This window comes from Rhinopithecus roxellana, chromosome 12 (assembly GCF_007565055.1).
Source record: "Rhinopithecus roxellana isolate Shanxi Qingling chromosome 12, ASM756505v1, whole genome shotgun sequence".
Taxonomy (NCBI): Eukaryota; Metazoa; Chordata; class Mammalia; order Primates; family Cercopithecidae; genus Rhinopithecus; species Rhinopithecus roxellana.
In genome coordinates, this window is record NC_044560.1 from 40,308,722 (window position 1) to 40,328,439 (window position 19,718).

Below are 19,718 nucleotides of genomic sequence, written 5' to 3' on the forward strand. Positions count from 1 at the left end.
CTCTTGCTTCTCCAGTTCTTTTAATTGTGATGTTAGAGTGTCAATTTTAGATCTTTCCAGCTTTCTCTTGTGGGCATTTAGTGCTATAAATTTCCCTCTGCACACTGCTTTAAATGTGTCCCAGAGATTCTGGTATGTTGTATCTTTGTTCTCATTGGTTTCAAAGAACATCTTTATTTCTGCCTTCATTTCGTTATGTACCCAGTAGTCATTCAGGAGCAGGTTGTTCAGTTTCCATGTAGTTGAGCGGGTTTGATTGAGTTTCTTAGTCCTGAGTTCTAGTTTGATTGCACTGTGGTCTGAGAGACAGTTTGTTATAATTTCTGTTCTTTTACATTTGCTGCGGAGTGCTTTACTTCCAACTATGTGGTCAATTTTGGAATAAGTGCGATGTGGTGCTGAGAAGAATGTATATTCTGTTGATTTGAATGTATATTCTGCTGAATTTGAATGTTGGCCTGCCCTACTAGGTTGGGGAAGTTCTCCTGGTGGAGAGTTCTATAGATGTCTATTAGGTCCGCTTGGTGCAGAGATGAGTTCAATTCCTGGATATCCTTGTTAACTTTCTGTCTCGTTGATCTGTCTAATGTTGACAGCGGAGTGTTGAAGTCTCCCATTATTATTGTATGGGAGTCTAAGTCTCTTTGTAAGTCTCTAAGGACTGGCTTTATGAATTTGGGTGCTCCTGTATTGGGTGCATATATATTTAGGATAGTTAGCTCTTCCTGTTGAATTGATCCCTTTACTATTATGTAATGGCCTTCTTTGTCTCTTTTGATCTTTGATGGTTTAAAGTCTATTTTATCAGAGACTAGGATTGCAACCCCCGCTTTTTTTTTGTTCTGCATTTGCTTGGTAGATCTTCCTCCATCCTTTTATTTTGAGCCTATGTATGTCTCTGCATGTGAGATGGGTCTCCTGAATACAGCAGACTGATGGGTCTTGACTCTTTATCCAGTTTGCCAGTCTGTGTCTTTTAATTGGAGCATTTAGTCCATTTACATTTAAGGTTAATATTGTTATGTGTGAACTTGATCCCGCCATTATGATATTAACTGGTTATTTTGCTCATTAGTTGATGCAGTTTCTTCCTAGCCTCGATGGTCTTTACATTTTGGCATGTTTTTGCAATGGGTGGTACCAGTTGTTCCTTTCCATGTTTAGTGCTTCCTTCAGGGTCTCTTGTAAGGCAGGCCTGGTGGTGACAAAATCTCTAAGTATTTGCTTATCTGTAAAGGATTTTATTTCTCCTTCACTTATGAAACTTAGTTTGGCTGGATATGAAATTCTGGGTTGAAAATTCTTTTCTTTAAGAATGTTGAATATTGGCCCTCAGTCTCTTCTGGCTTGTAGAGTTTCTGCCGAGAGGTCTGCTGTTAGTCTGATGGGCTTCCCTTTGTGGGTAACCCGACCTTTCTCTCTGGCTGCCCTTAAGATTTTTTCCTTCATTTCAACTTTGGTGTATCTGGCAATTATGTGTCTTCGAGTTGCTCTTCTGGAGGATTATCTTTGTGGTGTTCTCTGTATTTCCTGAATTTGAATGTTGGCCTGCCCTACTAGGTTGGGGAAGTTCTCCTGGATGATATCCTGAAGAGTGTTTTCCAACTTGGTTCCATTTTCCCCCTCACTTTCAGGCACCCCAATCAGACGTAGATTTGGTCTTTTTACATAATCCCATACTTCTTGCAGGCTTTGTTCATTTCTTTTTCTTCTTTTTTCTTTTGGTTTCTCTTCTCGCTTCATTTCATTCATTTGATCCTCAATCGCTGATACTCTTTCTTCCAGTTGATCGAGTCGGTTACTGAAGCTTGTGGATTTGTCACGTATTTCTCGTGTCATGGTTTTCATCTCTGTCATTTCGTTTATGACCTTCTCTGCATTAATTATTCTAGCTATCAATTCTTCCACTCTTTTTTCAAGATTTTTAGTTTCTTTGCACTGGGTACGTAATTCCTCCTTTAGCTCTGAGAAGTTTGATGGACTGAAGCCTTCTTCTCTCATCTCGACAAAGTCATTCTCTGACCAGCTTTGATCCGTTGCTGGCGATGAGCTGCGCTCCTTTGCAGGGGGAGATGCGCTCTTATTTTTTGAATTTCCAGCTTTTCTGCCCTGCTTTTCCCCATCTTTGTGGTTTTATCTGCCTCTGGTCTTTGATGATGGTGATGTACTGATGGGGTTTTGGTATAGGTGTTCTTCCTGTTTGATAGTTTTCCTTCTAATAGTCAGGACCCTCAGCTGTAGGTCTGTTGGAGATTGCTTGAGGTCCACTCCAGACCCTGTTTGCCTGGGTATCAGCAGCAGAGGTTGCAGAAGATAGAATATTGCTGAACAGCGAATGTACCTGTCTGATTCTTCCTTTGGAAGCTTCCTCTCAGGGGTGTACTCCACCCTGTGAGGTGTGGGGTGTCAGACTGCCCCTAGTGGGGCATGTCTCCCAGTTAGGCTACTCAGGGGTCAGGGACCCACTTGAGCAGGCAGTCTGTCCGTTCTCAGATCTCCACCTCCGTGTTGGGAAATCCACTGCTCTCTTCAAAGCTGTCAGACAGAGTCGTTTGCATCTGCACAGGTTTCTGCTGCTTTTTTTGTTGTTGTTGTTTAGCTGTGCCCTGTCCCCAGAGGTGGATTCTACAGAGACAGGCAGGTTTCCTTGAGCTGCTGTGAGCTCCACCCAGTTCGAGCTTCCCAGCAGCTTTGTTTACCTACTTAAGCCTCAGCAATGGCGGGCACCCCTCCCCCAGCCTCGCTGCTGCCTTGCGGTTAGATCGCAGACTGATCTGCTAGCAATGAGGGAGGCTCCGTGGCCATGGGACCCTCCCGGCCAGGTGTGGGTATAATCTCCTGGTGTGCCCGTTTGCTTAAAGTGCAGTATTGGGGTGGGAGTTACCCGATTTTCCAGGTGTTGTGTGTCTCAGTTCCCCTGGCTAGGAAAAGGGATTCCCTTCCCCCTTGCGCTTCCCAGGTGAGGCGATGCCTCACCCTGCTTTAGCTCTCACTGGTCGGGCTGCAGCAGCTGACCAGCACCGATTGTCCGGCACTCCCTAGTGAGATGACCCCAGTACCTCAGTTGAAAATGCAGAAATCACCGGTCTTCTGTGTCGCTCACGCTGGGAGTTGGAGCCTGGAGCTGTTCCTATTTGGCCATCTTGCTCCGCCCCCCAAAAAGGAGTTATTTACACTCCCACCAACAGTGTATAAACATTCCATTTTGTCTGCAACCTTGCCAGCACCTGTTATTTTTTTATTTTTTAATAGTAGCCATTCTGACTGGTGTGAGATGGTATCTCATTATGGTTTTGATTTACATTTCTCCAATAATCAGTAATATTGAACTTTTTTCATATGCTTGTTGGCCGCATATATGTCTTCTTTTGAAAAGTGTCAGTTCTTGTCCTTTGCCCCCTTTTCAATGGAGTTGTTTGTAAATTTAAGTTCCTTGTAAATGCTGGATACTAGAGCTTTGTCAGATTCATAGTTTGCAAAAATTTTCTCCCATTCCATAGGTTGTTTGTTGACTCCATTGATAGTTTCTTTTTCTGTGTAGCTCTTTCATTTAATTACATCCCATCTGTCAGTTTTTCCTTTTGTTGCAGTAAGCAATACCCCTCTACCAGAATTGACCCTAGTAATAACCCTGAATTATCCAGAAATAAAGTTAAAATATACACAATATACTAAAGAAAGAAGAAACCTATTTTTTTAAAGATTTAATGGGAAAATTTATTTGTCTAGAATCTTTATTACTTGGTAGTATTAATAAATCAGGCTCTTTATGTGAATTTTAAAATAAATAGACTCTAAAAGTTTGTTTCTAATCTCACCTTATTTAATTGCTTATTATTTTTAAACCAGATTTCCTGCAGCTTCGCCACTTAAAACTCCACCACGAAGGCATCCAGAGTTGCGAAAAAACATAGAGAACTTTTCCAAAGATAAAGATAGTATTTTTAAATTACGAAACTTATCTCGTAGAACTCCTAAAAAGCATGGATTACATTTATCTCAGGTAACACATCCTTTTACTAATTACTAGTTTAAATATAATTATGGTGTACTCAATAATAGAATCATTAAGATTAAATGATTCTTTTTTTTTTTGAGACGGAGTCTCTGGATTTAAATCCAGAACTGAAACCTTCTAACCTACATTACATTCTGAAAATGTATGTATAAAATTGTTTGTGACCCATAGAAAGAATAATAAAAATGGTAGTGAGACATAATTGAAAACAACAGTTATATAATTTAAGTGTGTTTTGGTTTAAATTGATTTGAGGGTGCTAGGGACAACTGCAAAATTAAAAACCCCATTACCGTGTCACATTATTTCTTCGGGAGATACTTTATAGCTTCACAATGGACTGATAGTAATAGAATTATTGTTGCTTTCAGTATTTAAAAATTTGAGCATACCAGATTAAACCAAAATAATCCTTTTTTCAGGAAAATGCCGAGAAAATAAAGCATGAAATAATCAAAGAAGATCAAGAAAATGCAGCTGATAATAGAGAATTAAGCCAGGAAAATGTTGAAGAAGTTTGGAGATATGTTATTCTGATCTAGTAAGATAAAATTAAGCTTTAATGAAGTTCCTGAAGTGTTCTGATTATTATTTTGACATTTTCTTCAAAATATGCAAATGAATCAGAACAGATTAATTATCAAAGGTTAGAATGCAACCTGTATACGTGTTTTTAAATAAATACTCTTGTTATAGCTTAAGAGAGTAGAAATTGAGTGCTTTGGTATGATTCAGCTTTTCTTTGAATCAACATTGTGGCCATAGTTTGGGATATATATTGGAATCCTTTTAAGATTATTGAGATAAATACATTTGAAAGGGGATACTAAATATAAGTCTTAGAAATTTGGTTAAGAAAAATAAAATATTCTGATGGCTTTGTTTACTAGTCATATTCATTCATATGTATAATCTATCCTATTTACGAAGAAAAAAAGTTAATATTCTTTCTTCTATTTAGCCTGCAAACCATTTTAGGTGTGCCATCACTAGAAGAAGTCATAAATCCAAAACAAGTAATTCCCCAATATATAATGTACAACATGGCTAATACAAGTAAACATGGAGTAGTTATACTACAAAACAAATCAGGTTGGTATTAATAAAATAATTGGAACTTTTAAAAACTTGCCAACAAGGTTGCAAGTGGTGTAAAGAGAGACCCAAATGTTGAAAGTAGAATACTTTCATGGAGCATCAGAGGGGCTATCATAAGTGCTTTAGTAATAACAGTGGAGTAATTTTTAAGTGAGTATTACTCATGCTATTATAAGAAATATTTTATCTGCTAAGATAGATTTATGCATGGTATTTAAAAAATGACAAAGTTAAGCATCCAAAAGGTATACAAGTATAAGAAAAGTTTTGATTAAGCACATTTTTGTCGAGGGCCTCCAACATGTCAGACATTGTGCTAAAGTTTAATGATAAGATAGAAATGGTCCATACGCTCATGAGGCTTACGTGAATAGTTTTGTACAAATTAACAGGAATCAAACATATATACAAAACTGTAATAACACAACAAAATAAGCTCAGACTTTAAAGATGAGGATTCTAAAGGTACTGGCTTTTTTGTTTTATATATTTATATAGTTGATTGATTTCAGATTTAGATACAAAAATCAGGGAAATGATTCAAGCTAGATAGATGTATTAGAAAACTTAGATTATGAGAAAGGTATCAATAAATCTCTCAAAATTGTAGCTAATGTTTTTGTGCTAAGTTTCTGGCTGTGGAATTAACTGACATATATTACTTTGGTTTTCTTTTTATGGGCAATAACTTTGAGTTTTTAATTATAGGAGCAAAAGGTAAATGTTAAAACTGATGAGTTTGCTATGTAACTTATGCATGTGGCTGTAGACCAGTCCCTTCTTCCATTACCTAAAATAACATGGTTAACAGTATATGCCCTCATTTAAGATTTCTATTCTTTGTAACCCTGTGTAAAAAAAAGTGCTAGATTTCTATGGAACATATTTTATTCAGTAGAACTTGAAAGATTTTAAGCAAACTTCACTATAAAAGGAGAATAATAATGAGATACAGTTCATTTCAATCATAGGTCTCACCCAAATCATTAATATTCAAATAGCATAGCAATAGGCAGAATAGAAACAGGGATGAAGAAAAGGTAGTGGTAGCAGATAAAAATGAATGTGGAATTTATATCTAAACACTCCCTCAAAATAATTAATCCTCAATTTGGCAGTATTTAATTGTTATATGTAATATGGACCAAACTCAGATCTCTATAATTTTTTTCAGACTTTTTCTATTTTAAAATATTGACTTGATCCTGTGTCTTATTACACATATAATACTTTTTAATCCTGGTAATACACACATATACAAATGTAACATGTATGTGTATGTGTATAGATACATTTAATTGCACATAAGCGTGATGTTTTGAAATATACTGTCATAAAAATTGTATGGTTTACTTAGTAATATTTTTCTTTTTGTGTAGATGACCTCCCTCACTGGGTATTATCTGCCATGAAGTGCCTAGCAAATTGTAAGTTAAATGTGTGTGTGTGTGTGTGTGTGTGTGTGTGTGTGTGTGTGTGTGTGTTTTATATTGATAGTATTTAACACGAACCAAGGAAATTTTTAAAATAATTTATTAAAGTCCTGATAAAATTAAAGTATATCATTTATCTTGACATATAAATCAAAGTCTAGTGGAATTTATTACATTATGGAGCCCTTAACTTTTTCTGTTTAGAAAGAAGGTGATTTTTTAATTCAAGCATATTATTTATGGTTTAGTTCACATAAATTATAAAGTCATAGCCTAGAGGATCTCAAAGGATTTTTTAAGTGAAATCCACACTAATTGCATGAATAAGGCACAGAGTTCAAATGGCTTGAACTCAATGGGATTTCTATAGTGTAGAAGCATAGAATACTAGATATATTAATGTGACTTTATGTTATGAAAAAAAGATTATCTGTTATTGTATTAGTTTGTTCTCGTGCTACTATAAAGAAATGCTTGAGACAGGGTCATTTATAAAGAATAGAGGTTTAATTGGCTCATGGTTCCACAGGCTTTATAGGAAACATGGCTGAGGAGGCCTTAGGAAACTTACAACTTACAGTCATGGCAGAAGGCGGAGGAGAAGCAGGCACGTCTTACGTGGCTGGAACAGGAGGAAGGTTGTGTGCGGAGGTGGTACACACTTTTAAGCAACCAGATCTTGTGATAACTCACTCAGTATCACAAGAACAGCACCAAAGGGGAAATATACCCCCATGATTCAATCACCTCCCACCAGGCCCCACCTGCAATACTGGGGATTACCAATTTGGCATGAGATTTGGGTGAGGACAGATCCAAACCTTATCAGTCACTAATCCAGAAATTTTTTTAGCATTTAATTGATCGAGCTTTTTCATCATGATCAGTGATAATTGATTTTTGTAACATAAAACCCTAGTATGAGTACAAAATCCTAATTGCTTTCAAAGTTAATTTTTTAAATGTACAAAGGTATAAGCTAAATCATCAAAAACTAAATTATGTTTTAGTTACAAATATAATTTTCTAGTTCATGTAAAATTAGCGTTTTCTAAAATGCTAATAGGGATTTATTAATGTTCAGGGTAACTTTATATTCCTTTGTTGTCCGCTGGGTGTCAATATGATAAAATGACATTGAATAAATAGCAATAAAGTAAATACATTTACAGAAACAGTTTATTTGTCAAATTAAGATAAAAATCTTTATTATGAACTTAAGACTTGAATTTGTCTTTCTACTTTCCAAGTATAGTTAAGTATTCTTCTCTTTCTTTCCTTTGCTCACAGTTAGGAATTCAGATAGGCATACTGACAGGGATTTCTCTGACATCCGGTCTTTAGGGAGCCTGTCTTCCTTCTCTTTCCAGTCTATGTAATACCTAAACGATACCAATTATATAACTTACTGGATTCCAAATTAGCAACAATGTATTTAGCCAGAGGCACAGTTAAGACTTACTTTACTTGTTATTGGATCCCCTAGAGTAATTCTGTGAGATGTAGGAATTAGTAATCAGTGTACCATCCCAATTTTTCCAACAGAGAAAACCAAAGCTTAGAGTATCTTCCTTTAGTGCAAAGGAGCTAGAGCTCAAACCTAGATTCTCTACAAATTCTATATTTTTAATATTTTTAATTCCTGTAAACATGTATTTTCTGTCTTAGAGAACTTTCTAATGATTATCAAATCTTTTATTCCACATACTATTTCTTATGTCCTTAAAAAAAATATCTATTTTGCTCTATTGTTAAGAGTGGGAATTGTTTTCTTTAATTCTTTTTAGTGTGTTCTCACATTTGTATGTCCATACAAAAGTTTGGAAACAGGGAAATAAGAAATAGTATTTGGACTTGGGAAGAGAAACATTTTAACTTGGAAGATAGTATAATGGCTCTAAAACCTGGATGCACACCACAGTCACTAAAGAGACGCTCTAGAGATTCTGAAGTGGTTGATTTAGTAGGTCAGGAATCTTTAAAAAAAAAAAAAAAAAAAAAAAAAGCCCCCAGAAGATGATTACAGTGAAGGTTCTCAGGTTAGTGTTTGGAAACCACTCAGTTAGTGAACCAAAAGCAAACATTTCTAGGTCAGTAAATTTCTGGCCCCACCTTCATGGATTCTGGTCTCCGTAGAGGAGTTTGTATTTTTAATAGGCACATTGGATGATTCTGTGATATAATCCATGAACCACACTTTAAGTGTTGTTGGAGCTAAAAGTCCTGGGCCTTGCTCTTATTTTACACTGCTCTAACTTCTAATTCAAACTTTGCTACCAAAGTCTTTTTCATCTTGGGCAAGGTACTCTTAGCCTCAGTTTTCTTATCTATAAAATGAGATCAGATCTTATTTTTGAGGAAAATACAAATGAGTAAGTATGATTATTTCAATATTTGTGTCAAGCTTAAGAAACAACAATGTAAAGATATTATTTAAATTCATTAAGGCTATGTTTCATGTCAGACAAAATGTATTCATGAAAATGTAAATTTACAAAAAGACAATTTGAAGGAATTATTTGTATTATCCAAATATTCTTTCCTTTACAAAATGAATTACAGTAAAATCTTAGTAAACTAAGCTTCCCTAATGTTTTTAAAATGATATTAAAATTTTGCTTTATGTATGATTTTTCAGGTATACAAATGTTAAAATAAAACAAAATACTAGCAATTGACTGCTTCTAGTGGAAAGATAATGAGGGAGAATGAGATATGCCCTTTAAATTTTTGAACTGTGGCAGAATTTGTTGTTAAACATAACTCCTTCATGAAACACAGATGTTATACTTTTTGTATTTAAAAATTGTATTTAAATTAAAATATACTTTACCTTTTTCTTTTGCCTTCTACTTCTTAGGGCCAAGAAGCAATGATATGAATAATCCAACTTATGTTGGATTTGAACGAGATGTATTCAGAACAATCGCAGATTATTTTCTAGATCTCCCTGAACCTCTACTTACTTTTGAATATTACGAATTATTTGTGAACATTTTGGGTATGTATGGATTTTACTGATTTTCGTTCATTTTGTTAAAGTTTCAAATTTCTTATAATTTAGAAGATCTAAAACCATAGGTAAATATGAAGGTGGCAGCCTACAAATTATTTTAAAATTCAGTGAAATAAGGTCCCCAGGTTACTCATACTTCCACCCAGCCAACTACCAATTCGGGACTTCCCTCAACCCCCTACCAGATTCAATAATTCACTACAGTGATTCACAGAACTCAGAAAAGCACTTTACCTATAACTATTAGTTTATTATAAAAGCTAGATCTCAAGAATAGCCAAATGGAAGAGTTACACAGGACAAGGTATGAGGGTGAGGGCAGCACAGAGTTTCTCTACCCTTTCTAGTCATGTCGTGATCCCAGCACATCCATGTGTTTGACCAACCTAGAAACTCCCTCAGGCTGCATATTTTAGAGTTTTAATTGAAGTTTAATTACCAAGGCATGACTGACCCAATGGTTTGTCACTGTTGTCAGTTGAACTCAATCTCTAGCCCATTTCTCCTCCCACAAGGTTGTAGTTGGTGATGAAAATTCCAATCATGGCCAGCCCTCAGTTACCTTAGCATGAACTCAGATATGTTGAAATAGGCTTGTTATGAATAACCAAAGACCTTTATCATTCAGGAAATTCCAAGGATTTTAGGAGCTCCATACCAGGTACTAAGGACAAAGGTCAAATATATGTATTTTATAACACCACAATTGTCTTACATTTATGAGGTTTCTAGTACTTGCAGACTGAGAACAGATATTTTTAAACGTATTCTGGCTCAATCCATTTAATTAGACTGTTGAAATAATTTTTTAAAGTTATATTACAAGTGGGAAAACCACTCATCTGTCTTGCACGTTTGTAACCGAATGTTGCATGTGTCCTATTTAAGTGGCTTCTGAATTAAGCAACTACTATGTATACTATACTAACAACATACACTGTAGTAATGCTTTATTTTTTAACTTTACTATTGTTTTTGTTTTATTTTTGTCCACTGTCATACAGTTGCATCTTAATTTTTGTTTCATTTCCTGGTAGTTGTTTGTGGCTACGTCACAGTTTCAGATAGATCCAGTGGGATACATAAAATCCAAGATGATCCACAGTCTTCAAAATTCCTTCACTTAAACAATTTGAATTCCTTCAAATCAACTGAGTGCCTTCTTCTCAGTCTGCTTCATAGAGAAAAAAACAAAGAAGAATCAGATTCTACTGAGAGACTACAGATAAGCAATCCAGGATTTCAAGAAAGATGTGCTAAGAAAACGCAGCTAGTTACTTTAAGAAACAGAAGAGTGAGTGCTAATGACATAATGGGAGGAAGTTGTCATAATTTAATAGGGTTAAGCAGTATGCATGATCTAGCCTCTAACAACAAACCAAGGTGCTGTTCTTTGGAAGGAATTGTAGATGTGTCAGGGAATTCAAGTAAAGAGGCATCCAATGTCTTTCATCAATCTTTTCTGAACATAAAAGGACAAAATAATAAACTATTTTTAGAGTCTAAACCTAAACAGGAATTCCTGTTGAATCTTCATTCAGAGGAAAATACTCAAAAGCCATTCAGTGCTGGTTTTAAGAGAACCTCTACTTTGACTGTTCAAGACCAAGAGGAGTTGTGTAATGGGAAATGCAAGTCAAAAGAGCTTTGTAGGTCTCAGAGTTTGCTTTTAACAAGTAGTACAAGAAGGAATAGTTATATCAATACACCAGTGGCTGAAATTATCATGAAACCAAATGTTGGACAAGGCAGCACAAGTGTGCAAACAGCTATGGAAGGTGAACTCGGAGAGTCTAGTGCCACAATCAATAAAAGACTCTGCAAAAGTACAATAGAACTTTCAGAAAATTCTTTACTTCCAGCTTCTTCTATGTTGACTGGCACACAAAGTAAGGCTGTTGCTCTCAATGCATGCAATATTAACTTTTAGTGTTTACTAACTCTGTGTTTTGCTTACCTGGCTTTTATTCCTTGAAGTTGCTTAATTTTTTTTCCTCCAAGAGGAATTATTATAAAAGACTTTTGTCTATGACATAACCAAGATTTATTCTATTTACCTAAAGCACTTATTTTCTTCTTTGCAATTTCATTTATTCCGAGTCACTTTATTTGTAATAAGTGAAGAATTTTTATACTTAGAAATAAGTTGTAAAGAAAATGAGAATCTTACCATGCTTTAGAGGAATGTAATATCTAGAAATAGTTAAAAGAAATGAAATACTAAGATATTATTTTACCTTCTTTCTATAGGTGTATATACTGGTAATATGAAAGAAACTAGTGTCATCGATGATTTTTTGGGGGGGTATTTTTGTATTCTAGGTTTGCTGCAACCTCATTTAGAGAGGGTTGCCATCGATGCTCTACAGTTATGTTGTTTGTTACTTCCCCCACCAAATCGTAGAAAGCTGCAACTTTTAATGCGTATGATTTCCCGAATGAGTCAAAATGTTGATATGCCCAAACTTCATGATACAATGGGTACGAGATCACTGGTAAGTTGATTTCTTACGGAAAGAATAAATCTGATTCATAAACCAAAATAAGAAAACCAAACTATGTAAAAGTACTACTCAAGTGATGTCTTAGTCTTAAAGTGCTAAATTCTTAGGTTGGAAAGGCTCTTTACCCTTTCCTAACAGCAGAATTTTAGTGTATTAATCTTTTGTGCACAATCGTTATACTTTCACATGCTGGTGTTAATCTTGACTGAGGACTTTGCCTGCTCATTCATCCTGAATCACTTTATAGTGATTGACCAGTCAGAACACGTTATGTTGCCTTGTGCCAGTTTTGTTTGGTGGATAAGGAAGAGGAAATGTAGGTACTGTTGAAAGCTTAAGGAGACTGTAACTGTGGAAGTAGAGAACTAATGGATCTTAATACAGTAAGTCAGTGTTTCAGAGAATATAGTGATAGGAAAGTAGGTCATTGTGGACAAGAAGTTGGGAAGCACTATTGCCAAACAGCCTTAGGCTCCTTGTGAGAATGAGGACAAGGGCATTTATATGCAGATAATTGATTGCAAATGAACTCTTGAAATAGTATCTTTAATCTCTCTCTCTTTTTTTTTTAAGTCACCACTTCCTCAAAATGCAACTTCAATTGACAAGAGGCTTTTATAGCAAGGAATCTAGAGCTATGCTTTCTTCTACTTGTTATTAAAGATAGTTCTTTAACAATGACAGACCTAATATAAAGAAGAGGAATTATTCTTGAGAAATTATAGCACTATTAAAAAGCATAGGAAGTTTATAGAGGAAGACGTTTTCAGAGACATGACTGGGAAGGCGATAATTTTGATTTTGCACTTTTAGGATTTGAAGTCATAGGACCTCTAAGTGAAATTTATCCAGCAGAATGTTGGAATTATGAGCCAGGTGAAGAAAGATCCCTGGGGAGAAGGCAAATTGTTTTGGTCTTTTACATAGGGATAGTACTTGAAGCTATGAGAGTAGATGAGCTCTACAAGGCTGAGAATGTGGAGAAAGAGCAAAAGGCTGAGGTCTGAGCCATGGAAGGAGACAGAAAACCCTGACTGATGTGTAGTAGGAATAAAACTAAAAATCTATCAATTCTGTAAATATGCTAATCTTCTACTATGTATGAAATACTTAAAACAGAATTCTGATTTCTAAGTATTTTAGAATGAGGTGTGTATGTGTGTTACAGTCAGAGGGTTGCATAGATATAAGTGAGAGTAATGAGAGTAATAAGTGATAGTAATTAATTTTATCCCAGGATTTGAAGATCCCATAAGATGGAATTGAAAAATGTGTGTTTTAAATTGCTGTCTAAAGACTGACAGAATAAGTGTTTTTAAAAACTATTTTCCAGCATTTCAAAAGCTTAAGTGGCATCAACTTTGCAACCACTTATGAATATAAGTGTTCTATATGTTATACATTCTCCTGTTTTCTGTTTTTTGTGGGGTTCATTTAATGTAATTAGTTATTGTTCTCTGACCATCTTTAAGCTTAAGCAACATATATATGTGGTATTAATAGAATCTATGGTGTTTACTGATAAAATTGTGACAAAATTGTAGAAAAACCAAAGCCTTTAATAATTCTTGGGAATTACATTATGGATATACCTTTTTTTTTTTTTTTTTTTTTTTTTCTGGTTACACAGGATCATGCTCTGTTACCCAGGCTGGAGTACAGTGGTGTGATCACAGCTCACTGCAGCCTGGAATTCCTGGGCTCAAGAAACAGGCATGTACCATCATGCCTGGCTAGTTTTTTATTTCTTTGTAGATACAGGGTTTCACTATGTTGCCTAGGCTGGCTTCAAACTCCTTATCTCAAGTGAGCCTCTCACTTCAGCCTCCCAAAGTGCTTAGATTACAGGCATGAGCCACCATGCTCAGCCATGGAAAAACTTTAAAAAGGATTTAAGTATAATCAAATTGTTACATTTCTAACTGTATAAATCATTGTCCTCATTTTTAAACTGAGGGCTGCTTATCACTTTATCCCAATAATTCACATAATGCTACCTGGAAATTACTGATATTCTAGTTTGTATGCAACCTTAGCTTTTGAAATGCACATCTTTTAATATTTCTCTAGATGATACATACCTTTTCTCGATGTGTGTTATGCTGTGCTGAAGAAGTGGATCTTGATGAGCTTCTTGCTGGAAGATTAGTTTCTTTCTTAATGGATCATCATCAGGAAATTCTTCAAGTACCCTCTTACTTACAGACTGCAGTGGAAAAACATCTTGACTACTTAAAAAAGGGACATGTAAGTATTGTGAGTCTTAAAATTCTCTGCAGTAGTCAGTTGCAAGTGGCAAACTCATCTCAGTAGCTTAATCAAAAAGGGAGACTTTTTCAGCTCCCGTAAACAACCTCTAAAAGTCAGGAATGTAGACAGAATCTGGGACTCAAATAGCTGTATGATTCTTTCCATCCCTCCATCTCTTATTTCTGTGTTGATCCTGTGTTTGACAGTGGCTCCTTCACATGATGAGGAATGTGGCTGGTTGAAGTTCATGAGTTAGAGCCTTACATTTGCAGTTCGAAGGAAAAAGAGTCATTCCTCCATCTCCAATTTTAAAAGCTCTGAAGATAGACTCTTAGCCTAGTTGAGGTTAAATATGCATCGTTTAGGTTGTTAAGAGTGAGTAGGATGGAGACAGGGCCTTACTCTGATTGGTTCTACACAGATTAAAGGAGAATTTATTCTTCACAAAAGGTGAAGGTAGAGGGGTTAAAATGGAAAGGAACTATTAAAAGAAGGAAAGAAGGAATACTGAGCAGCCAAAATGACAGACATCTACTGTATTCTGTCTTTGGCTGCCCAACACATGTTTATGTTTTTCCCACACATACCATTCTAATTTTGCCCTGGCTTATAATTATAACTATCTCCTAGAATTTCTTTCTCTTATCAGAAGACGCTAGAAGCTCTGCCTATGTCCCTAGGTCTCAAAAAAAAAAAATACATGAAAACTAAAAATATTTCATTTCAGTAAATATGCTGATCATCTACTACCTGCACTGTCGGAACATTAAAGTCTTAAGATGAATTAGAATAATACTTAGATTGTTATTTTATAGTTAAAAGAATAAAATCCATAGTTAATGGTAATAATTATAACACCTGTCTTTATTTAATGCTTATTGTGTGCTGAGCCCTTTATATACATTTTCTTATGTAATTTCCATTTTAATGATGATGAAACAGACCAAGAAAAGTTAAATACATTGTTGAATGCTACAGACGAAGTAGATTATGGAGCTGGGTTTAGAACCTGCTGACTTACACACCTCTACTGCATAATGCATAGTTTTTATAATGTGCTGAATGTTTGATTGGTGGTAACTTAATAGGTGCTAGATCCCGTCAAAAGAATACTTTATCATATAAGAGCATGAATTAACAGAGTTATATCATTTTGTTCACTATAGATTGAAAATCCTGGAGATGGACTATTTGCTCCTTTGCCAACTTACTCATACTGTAAGCAGATTAGTGCTCAGGAGTTTGATGAGCAAAAAGTTTCTACCTCTCAAGCTGCAATTGCAGAACTTTTAGAAAATATTATTAAAAACAGGAGTTTACCTCTAAAAGAGAAAAGAAAAAAACTAAAACAGGTAAGAGAATGAGCAAGTTCTCAATTATGTAAATATTTTCTAATCTGCTGTTCCTGGTTGTTAATAACATTTAGAATCTACTTTCTTATTTTAATATTTTAGATTTTAAGTTTGAGGTATATGGACTATATATTATGATGTCTTATATATGTGCATTAACCTAAAACATGTGAGTACCTACCTGATTTTGCTCTTTATCCTGAATTTTGAAATAATACCAACAATAATAATATATACTCTCCTTTTTCACTAGTATTTTGTATAATTATAGCTTGGATTAGCCTGGGAAAACAATTATAAGGTATGGATATGTATCTTTGAGTGACTTACCGCTATGTTTTAGAATTTTTAGCTCTGAAAGCCCAGTAGCCACATGATTTTGGCACGTCCAATTCTAAGTCTGAGACGCTCAAAGAAGTATGAATACTAGATGCCTATGCCCTTCATAGGTTTCACCAGTGGGAAAGAAGATCTGGAATTTAGGGGGAGAATTAACATCAGAAAAGAAAGAATCCTAGAATGTTAATGTTAATGAGATCTAACAGATCTTGTAGTATTCACATGAGAAGAGAGAGGGAAAGGCAAGGATAAAATGAAAGGATACTAATCTCTATAATACTTCTTTGAGAAAGACACTGAATTCTTGTAAAATGTTGAGCATTGCTTCAGCTGGGGAAATAATGTTAAATACCTTCTAATTTCTCACCTCATTTTTAAGTTTCAGAAGGAATATCCCTTGATATATCAGAAAAGATTTCCAACCACGGAGAGTGAAGCAGCACTTTTTGGTGACAAACCTACAATCAAGCAACCAATGCTGATTTTAAGAAAACCAAAGTTCCGTAGTCTAAGATACTAACTGAATTAAAAATTATGTACTACTTGTGGAACTTTGATAAATGAAGCCATATCTGAGAATGTAGCTACTCAAAAGGAAGTCTGTCATTAATAAGGTATTTCTAAATAAACACATTATGTAAGGAAGTGCCAAAATAGTTATTTATCAATGTGAGACTCCTAGTAAACTAACTAGGTCTCAATTGAGAGCACATAACAATAGGTGATACCAAATGCTTTTTGTTTTTAACACAGCTATCCAATAAGGCTATCACGATGTGTGCTAAAATTTTATTTACTTGAATTTTGAAAACTGAGCTGTGTTAGGGATTAAACTATAATTCTGTTTTTAAAAGAAAATTTATCTGCATACATGCAAGTTCTGAAATATTAGCTAATGAATTAGTTGTTTGGGGTTACTTCTTTGTTTCTAAGTATAAGAATGTGAAGAATATTTGAAAACTCAATGAAATAATTCTCAGCTGCCAAATGTTGCACTCTCTTATATATTCTTTTTCTACTTTTGATCTATTTATATATATGTATGTGTTTTTATAATATGTGTGTATTTTATCAGATTTGACTTTGCCTTAAATATTATCCCCAACTGCTTCAGTCATTCATTTGTTCAATATATATATATTTTGAATTCTCATTTTCATAATCTACTAGAAGATGGGGATATAAAAGATATATAAGGCAATCATATATTCATTCAAAAGATATTTATTTAGCAACTGCTATGTGCCTTTCATTGTTCCAGATATGCGGAGACAATGATAAATAAAACATATAATCTCTTCCATAAGGTATTTATTTTTTAATCAAGGGAGATACACCTATCAGATGCTTAAAATAACAACACTACCCACTGAAATCAGGGTGTATAGAATCATTCAGCTAAAGACTGACTTCTATGATGATGGAACAGGTCTTTAAGCTAGTGGTTTTCAAACTGGTACAGCACATTAGACTCACCCGAGGAGTTTTAAAACAGTCTATATGCCCAGGGCCTAACTTATACTAATTAAATCTGAATTTCGGGGATGTTGTATAGGGATTAGTATTTTTTTAATCTAGGTGATTCCAATATTCAGCCAACTGTGAGAATCAATGGCCTAAATGCTTTTCATAAACATTTTTATAAGGGTCAAGATAATGGCACATTGATTTTGTTTTTTCATTGGAAGAAAATGCCTGCCAAGTATAAATGACTCTCATCTTAAAACAAGATTATTCAGGTTTCTGTTTGATTGACTTGGTACAAAAAAGCAAGTTGTCTTCTATTTTTTACTCTAAGATTGTTTCATATGTATTCCTTAAGTGTAAAGAAATATATCATGCCTGGGTTGTAATAAAATCTTAATGTTTAATGACTATTCTTATTTCTCAATGTAATTTCATACTATTTCTCTATAAAATGATAGTGTTCCATTTACCATTAGTGATTTTTATTAAAAACCTGGACAGAAAATTATAAATTATAAGTATGACTTTATCCTGGCTATAAAATTATTGAACCAAATTGAATTCTTTCTAAGGCATTTGTATACTAAAACTTTTATTGTTTACAGATATGTAAAATGTGGATTACGTTGCAAATTGAGATTAAAATTATTTGGGGTTTTATAACAATATAATTTTGCTTTTGTATTATTAACAAATATATAAATCATAAAGGCAGGAAACTTTCATTTGCATTAATGTACATGCAATAGAGATTATAAAATACATGGTACAATGCTTTAATAACATAAACTCTGCCAGTCAGGTTTGAATCCTACTGTGCTATTAACTAGCTGGTAAACTCAGGCAAGTTATTTAACTTATCTAAGCCCCAGTTTTGTTATCTATAAAATGAAGATTATAATAGTACCTCTCTTTAGGATTGTGAGGATTAAGTAGGATAATGCATATAAAGTGTTAGCACAGTGTCTCGCATGGAATAAGCACTCTACAAATATTAGCTTTTACTAGAATCACCTAGAATTATAGCACTAGAAAAGATCTTAGCAAAAATATGGTCCTTTCTGTTGCTTTGGACAGACATGAACCAAAACAAAATTACGAACAATTGATGAGTCTTAGTTAATAAGTTAATAACTATCTTTTCATTATGAGACAAAGCTTCTTATTATGCCTACTCGTTGAAATTTTTAAATCTACTGGAGAGGGAAAATTTGATGAGGAAGGAAGGAATGGATATCTTCAGAAGAGCTTCGCCTAAGCTGGAGCATGGATAGATTCCATTCTAACAGAAAGATCTTTAAGTTCAAATATAGATGAGTTGACTGGTAGATTTGGTGGTGGTTGCTTTCTCAGGATATAAGAAAATCAACTGCTACAAGTAAAGAGGGGATGGGAAAGGTGTTGCACATTTAAAGAGAGAAAGTGTGAAGTCTAATTGTGGGAATGCACAGGTTTCACCAGATCAAATGATGTCTGGTTATTCTGTAAATTATAGTTCTTATCCCAGAAACTACTGCCTCTACCATCCCTAATTGGTATCATATAATGACCCACTCTTCTCACGTTATCCAAACAGTTATGTGGCATTTAGTAATGGAATGTACATGGAATTTCCCACTGACTTATCTTTCTGTCCTTGGGAAACTTAAACTCTGAATCTTCTCATCTATAAAATGTGAATTAAAGTATCTACCTAACTGAGTTGTGATTGTAGTGAAAGAAAGGCAATATATTTAAATCTTGAATTTAGCAAGCCCATGCTCAATTTTTATATCCTTTCCTCTTGCTTTGTGTTGACTTTAAGATCTCTACTGATTAAAACTCTTTTGCTATCAAGTTCCTTTTCTTGTATTTCACAATATATTTTCTACCCTATCAGTGGTAATATTGTTTACCTCATTTTTGGTGAAATTAAAAATGGTTATGGAATTTTATATCCTGGTAATCTGTACCACCAAGAGATATACCACCCTTTTATTTTGAAAGTGGAGAGAGAGAGAAAATGTGTGTGTGTGCATGCATGTGTGTGTGTGTGTGGTGTTATTGTTGAAGTATTTCTGGGAAAGAAATGAAGGATAGCTAGTTTTAATATTAAATTGAAAGAAAAATCGTTTCACCAAAATAAATTTAACAGTTCTAAATACAGTAAGTACAGCAACTCAGACTTACGTATTTACTCTGAATTAAGTTTTATAAAGGATTTTTTTGTTTTCTCAGAACTGGGAGAAATATATATGTTAG

General features: G+C 34.5%; 1 protein-coding gene across 2 annotated transcripts in view; it reads left to right on the forward strand.

Annotated features, from left to right (window-relative positions):
* The window catches only part of DEPDC1 (DEP domain containing 1), a 28,984-nt gene extending 9,671 nt beyond the window's left edge, over positions 1–19,313 (forward strand). The window contains exons 3-12 of one of the 2 annotated variants that reach the window (XM_030913794.1): positions 3,850–4,003; positions 4,441–4,559; positions 4,980–5,110; positions 6,496–6,543; positions 9,410–9,550; positions 10,603–11,454; positions 11,888–12,060; positions 14,140–14,316; positions 15,486–15,671; positions 16,390–19,313. In XM_030913794.1, coding sequence (XP_030769654.1) covers positions 3,850–4,003; positions 4,441–4,559; positions 4,980–5,110; positions 6,496–6,543; positions 9,410–9,550; positions 10,603–11,454; positions 11,888–12,060; positions 14,140–14,316; positions 15,486–15,671; positions 16,390–16,530 — 2,122 coding nt within the window. In that variant the 3' untranslated portion in view covers positions 16,531–19,313. The remainder of the gene's footprint in view (positions 1–3,849; positions 4,004–4,440; positions 4,560–4,979; positions 5,111–6,495; positions 6,544–9,409; positions 9,551–10,602; positions 11,455–11,887; positions 12,061–14,139; positions 14,317–15,485; positions 15,672–16,389) is intronic. The other variant, XM_030913795.1, reaches the window with a different exon arrangement.
* Positions 19,314–19,718: the final 405 nt, after the last annotated feature.